The sequence below is a fragment of the Megascapheus bottae genome, chromosome 22, assembly GCF_031878675.1.
Source record: "Megascapheus bottae isolate mThoBot1 chromosome 22, mThoBot2.hap1, whole genome shotgun sequence".
Classification (NCBI taxonomy): domain Eukaryota; kingdom Metazoa; phylum Chordata; class Mammalia; order Rodentia; family Geomyidae; genus Megascapheus; species Megascapheus bottae.
This window is the reverse complement of record NC_143530.1, coordinates 8,443,175-8,449,274: the sequence shown is the minus strand read 5'-3', so window position 1 is coordinate 8,449,274 and position 6,100 is coordinate 8,443,175. Positions and strand designations below refer to the sequence as shown.

At 42.0% G+C, this 6,100-nt stretch overlaps 1 protein-coding gene across 5 annotated transcripts in view; it reads left to right on the top strand.

Moving 5' to 3' along the window:
* Window positions 1–282: 282 nt before the first annotated feature.
* LOC150047709 (adenylate cyclase type 10-like) overlaps window positions 283–6,100 on the top strand; it is a 29,232-nt gene continuing 23,414 nt past the window's right edge. For all 5 annotated transcript variants that reach the window (XM_090355702.1, XM_090355701.1, XM_090355700.1 and 2 more), the window contains exons 1-5: window positions 283–444; window positions 1,241–1,345; window positions 2,897–2,935; window positions 4,450–4,593; window positions 5,857–6,062. In XM_090355702.1, coding sequence (XP_090211828.1) covers window positions 288–444; window positions 1,241–1,345; window positions 2,897–2,935; window positions 4,450–4,593; window positions 5,857–6,062 — 651 coding nt within the window. In that variant the 5' untranslated portion in view covers window positions 283–287. The remainder of the gene's footprint in view (window positions 445–1,240; window positions 1,346–2,896; window positions 2,936–4,449; window positions 4,594–5,856; window positions 6,063–6,100) is intronic.

The window sequence follows — 6,100 nt, the reverse complement described above, 5'->3', positions numbered from 1 at the left end:
CTCTGTATAGAACATGCCCTTAGGGATGACCCAGGTGTCTACTATGGGGACACAGGAGGAGACTTCCCATTCATCCCAGGCGTGACAGGCTTTACAAGCACCGCTGGCCCTACCCCCACTCCGGATAGGCGAAGCTAGAGACATCCGGAAGCGTGTGGGCGGGGCTCCGGGACGGCCCGCGCGGATTGGTTGGTGGGCGGTCCCATCGAGAGCCACCGATCACGGATTGGCTGCTTGCTTGGCAGGCACCTGTTTCCGGTAGCGTCCAAGGGAATCCCGCCACCCCCATGGCGACCGGCGAGCCGGAGGCGGCTCCGCCTCTGTGGCCTGTGGAGGCCCGGTTGGCGGCGCTGCTCCCCGACCTGCTGGTCTTCAGGAAGCCGGCGGAATCGGAACCCGAGCTCTCTACGTCGCAGGGCGTGCTTCTAGGAGTCCACGTGACTGGTGAGGGCCAGGGCGGCCATTTCCCCGGACAGCCGCTGCTGTCGCGGCTCGGCGCCCTGGGGACCTCGGAGAGGCCGCACCCGGCGGCCCCACCCGGCGGCCTCTCGCGGCCCATCCAGTGTAGCTCCTGGGTTCACTTCCGAAACGACGAAATTGGGACTCAGAAGCAAAACAAACCCCAAAAAACCCAGCTGTGCAGGTCTGGGTTACTCAGTGCGCGTTCCCCGCTGTGAGCGGCCCGTTACCGCTTTGATCCTTGAGTCCCCAGCTCAGTTCATTTCATGCTTTGGGGGCATAAGTCTGTGCCTGCCGTTTTTCTTGATGCTAGGTGGCCAGTAGCCACCGGGAGATTGAAGTCAAGAATTGATGGTGTATCTGTGAAGACAGGAGGTGCCTGTCCTCACCACTTGAGTTGTTGTTGCTTTACTCCAATCCCCTTTTCAGGCTTTTTTCTTTCCCGTACATAGGCAGAAGGATAGTTTCCTTCAACCACAAAGCGTGAGAAGAAAGGCCTTTGCCTCACACAGAGAGCAAGAGTGGGGAAAGAGAGTGGGAGAACGAACAAAACAAAGATAAAGCATGACTCTGCACCATGTGTGGTCCTCTGGATTCCCAGACAGAGGCAGCAATTAGCCTGGCCCTGAGTACTTTTTAAGTAGCACCATAGTTACTAGGTCAAGGGATCATTCACCTTGAGAAGATCCAGTTCCTTTAGATTCACCTGATGGTGTGAAGGGAAGAAGACCTAAAGGTTTAAGCATTGAACCTTAACAGTAACTTTTGCTTTGTTGGTCAGGGTTTACAGCATTAATGGATAGGTTCAGCCTGACCTGCCAGCCGGAACATGATATGGATAAACTGGCCCACATCTTCAGTTATTACATTAGTGACATCGTGGAGCGTGAGTGATCATTTCAGGGGAGCAGGGAGGTGTGGATGCTGGGTTCCTGGGGGTTTATTTGTAGTACTAAAAGTGAATAACCAAAGAGCCATTCTTTTATTTATTTACATATTTATTTAGTGTCAGTTCTAAGGCTTGAAGTCAGAGCCTGGGTTCTGCCCCTTAGCCTTTTTCCCTTCAAGGATGGCTCTCTATGACATAAACCACAGCTCCCCTTCCACCTTTTATGGTGGTTAATTGGACATAAGAATTTCATAGACTTTCCTGCCCAAGCTGACTTCAAACCATGGTCGTCAGATCTCAGGCTTCTGATAGCTAGGATTACAGGTATGAGCCAAACATCTCCTGACAGAGTCATTCCTTTCACTTTAGCTTTACCAAGTTGCTGGTAACAAGCTTCTGTCTACCATTCCACTCAGTCTTATACCCTATTGACTCAATGTTCAGAAAAGGGAAAACTAATTTTAATTTTCACGTTTTGTTTTGTTTTGGTTTTGTTTTGGTTTTGTTTTTATTTGCCAGTCCTGGGCTTGGGCTCAGGGCCTGAGCACTGTCCTTGGGTTTTCTCAAGGCTAGAGCTCTACCACTTGAGCCACAGCACCACTTCTGGCAATTTTTCTATGTATGTGGTACTGAAGAAGTGAACCCAAGACTTCATGCATGCTAGGCAAGCACTCTACCGCTAAGCCAAATTCCCAGCCCTTAATTTTCACTTTTATATTTTGTTCCAAAATAAAATATTCCACAGGTTATATCTTTAACCATAAATGCATCCATGGATATGTGTTATAGTTTATTAAACATTTTCCCAATTATCAGGTCTCAGATCAAGCACTATATTCTATAGTAAGGAGCTTAGATTGAAAGGTTAGAAGAGAGTAGAGATATAATCTGATTTTTTTTTTTTTGAGACAAGGTCTTGCTTATACACTGGCTTCAAATTCACTATGTAGTCCAAGCTGGCTTCAAATTTGATCTTCCTGTCTCAGGCTCCCAAGTGCTGGATTTACAGGCATTAACCACTATGTCTATCCTCTGATTTACATTTTTTAAGTTCATTTTTGCTGCTTCATGAATAAAGTTCTTGGGAACAAGTGAAGAGTGAATGGTAAAAGCTGGAAGTAACAATTAGATCAGTCCTAAAAAGGTAAAGATTTGGTCTAGTGTAACTCCCAAACCCAGCTGCACATCTGATTACTGCCAGGAATGATTTTTTACAAGTCTTTTTACTTTGATACTGGAATATTGCTCAGTTTGCCTAACATGCAGCAGCCTTTGTGTTCCATCTTGATAACTAGGTCTTTATGGCAGACCATTTAAATAAAATAAGGATTCTTCTAAATTTCACTGAGAAAATATATAAAAGTACAAATAGATAATATAGGAGAATGAAAGAAGAAGCCCAAGGCTTGGAGTAACAAACAGATGAGAAAAATATGAGGAAATTATAGTAGGCTATTTTCTAAACATATATAATTAATTTTGCTATAATCCAGTTTGTTTCTCTGATCTTGACCCATTTCTTTCCTTTTTTTCCTGACTTGATTTCAGATGTTCTCTGTTTTGGAGGGGATATCCTAAATATCACAGGTATTTTTAGTTTTTCTGTGCATTTAAAGAACTGTGAGTGAAGAAAGTTGTATTTAGATGAAATCTGCCTATTTGTTCTGCATTCATTGATTATTTAACAGTTACTGATCTCTGAGATATGGAGATGAGAAAACCAAGTCAAAGGACTTTCCAGTTTTGAAAAGTGTTGCTCAAGTTAAACTGATATGCTTTACATTTCATTTGAATTGGATGCTGGGGGGTGAGGTATGGCTCAAGTGGGATAGTGTTTGACTAGTAAGTGCAAGTCCCCGAGTTTTCTTTTAAAAAAAAAAAAAAAAGGAGGGAAAGAAAAAGAAGAGAGGAAGGAGGGGTGGGAAAGCAAAAAGAAAGGGAAATCAATCTAGTAGTTTTTGGCTCAAGTCTCAAGTGGTAGAACACCTGTCTGAATTAAATATTAGGAAAATTTTTTCCCCAGTCCTGGGGCTTGAACTCAGGGCCTGGGCACTGCCCTTAGAAACTTTTTGCCACTTGAGCCACAGCACCACTTCTGGCTTTTTCTGTGTATGCGGTACCAAGGAATCGAACCCAAGGGTTTGTGCATACGAGGCAAGCACTCTACCACTAGGCTATGTTCTTAGCCCAGAAAATTAGTTGTTATAACATCTCCTTGAGAAAAATTTGTGAGAGACTTGGTTTTTTGTTTTTTGGGGTTTTTTTTTTTTTGCCAGTCCTGGGCTTGAGCTCAGGGCCTGAGCACTATCCTTGGACTTTCTCAAGGCTAGAACTCTACCACTTGAGCCTCAGCACCACTTCCAGCTTTTTCTATATATGTGGTACCAAGGAATCGAACCCGGGTCTTCGTGCTTGCTAGGCAAGCACTTTAACCACTAGGCCAAGTTCCTGGCCCCGAGACTTGGTTATTAATAGTGGAAGCTAAGCGGAAGATAAGAAAGAGTCAAAAGCTGAGCTGGGAGTTTGGCCTAGTGGTAGAGTGCTTGCCTGGCGTGCACAAAAACCCGGGTTCGATTCTTCGGTACCACATACATAGAAAAAAATGCCAGAAGTGGTGATGCGGCTCAAGTGGTAGAGCTCTAGCCTTGCTTTCGCAAGGACAAAGCTCAGGCCCCGAACTCAAGCCCAGGACTAGCCCAAAAAAAAAAAAAAAAGAGTCTAAAGTCTCTTCTCTGAAAAAACTTAAGACGGTTCACATAGAATCCAGAGTTAGCCTATCTTCTCTTTTACACTTAATGAAATCAGCCATAAAATTAGATTTGAACTTGAACCTATAGTTTGTGATTTTGTTATTATCCCTACTCCTCTTCAGTTCATTGAAAGAAGGAAGGCTACCAAAAGTCCCCAGGAACCTTTCAGTTTTTTACATAGTGAATTGTTTTGACAGTATTTTAACCAAGCATAATTTATAGTGCTAAGATACTTTGCCTGATGCCTTTCATAGTATCCACACCAAATGAAGTTGATCTTCTACAGTATTGAGCTTTGCCCTAGGTGAGTCTACATACTTGATCCTGTCAGGCTACTCTCTGTCTTTTCAGGGAATGTGCTCCTGGCACTGTGGACAGTGGAACAAAAGCAACTGAGTGACATCATCACTCTGGTAGCCAAATGCAGTCTGGAAATACAGGAGAAATTTGGTATCTACCACACCACAGAAGGCCAGGACCTACAGCTAAAAATTGGTAGTAATTCCTAAAAAAACTGATTCTGTTGTAAAAGAAAAAATACTATAAAATTTTCAAAAGAGACATGACATATATATATATATATATATATATATATGTATACACACACACAACTCAGTTCGGGGGATGGATTTCTCTAATATAGAAAGAGCATGTAGCAATCAAGGGAAGTTAATGTAAAAGAATGGGCAAAGGGTGTGAATAAGTGCTACATAAACAAATACAGTTATTCTTATGTGCAAAAGAGTAGTCATCTGCCTTAAAAAGAACAAATGCTATTTGGGAGTACACTGAGATACTCATTCTTACTTGCAAATAGGCAAAAATTCAGACACGGACAACACCAACTCTGTAAGGCCATGAGAAATGTCCTTTCTCATACCAAGGAAGTAATGAATGGTACAACTGCCATGAAGGGTGATTTGGTCATCTTTATCAAGATGACAAATGCATTTATTCTTTAATTCAGTTGTGCTACTTCTCAACAGTTATCCAAAGAGATATATTTCCAGATTTGAAATGTAGACAAAAAGTTATTGATTGAAATATGGTTCATAATAAAAATTGAGTAATATCTATAGGAAATTAATTAAATAAAATATACCCACTAAAATTCTGTGCATTTCTAGAAACTATGTTCTAATGCAATAATATCTCTAAGATGTAGTTAGTTGGAAAAAGTAAGAAGAAAAACCTTTTGTGTAATAGGTAGAAATAATTTTTCTGGTTTGTTATATTTTAATAAATACTAGGAAAATACAGAAGAAACTAATATAAATCACCTGATAGGGAAAATAAAAATCCCTTGGGGCCAAAAAAATGAGGTAGAATACAAGTATAGAGCAAGACCTATATCCAGTGAGATGCTTATTTTCTTTCTACCTTATTACATATAAGGAAGGGTGGTGGCATGCTCACTGTTGTAGCAGTTTCTAAGTATAACCATTTGGTCTCTCACTAAATTCTTTGCCATTAGGACCTAGTTGTACATTAGAATAGACATTTAAAGACAAGGTACTTAGAGCTATAGCATTTCTTATTTTTCTCCTTGTATGACACAGACTGTTTAGAATTTCCATTTCTAGATGTCTAAATAAGAAAAGAGTGAAATGCAGCATTATTTTTAAAGGTAAGACTTCTCAACTGAGGGCAATACTAAGTTGGCAGGATACATAGAGTCATCCTGGGATTACAGACCCCTCCCTTTGCATAATTTTCAAATTGGGTTAGCCATCTTCTACTTTTCTTTTTTCTGCCTAGGTCTGTCTGCAGGTCAGATTTCCCAGGTTATTATTGGTGATGAGCAGCGGCAATACCTCTTAGTAATTGGGCAGGATGTAGATGGTATCCGGTTAGCTCATCGTTTGGCTCAGGCAAATGAGATTGTCCTATCCTGGAACTGCTGGAAGCTCTGTGAGCAGTACATGTTTGAAGTGGAAATCATGAAGGAGGAGGAAGCCGTGAAGGTGAGAGGCTGGCCCCATCCCTGCATGGCCTTCTGAAA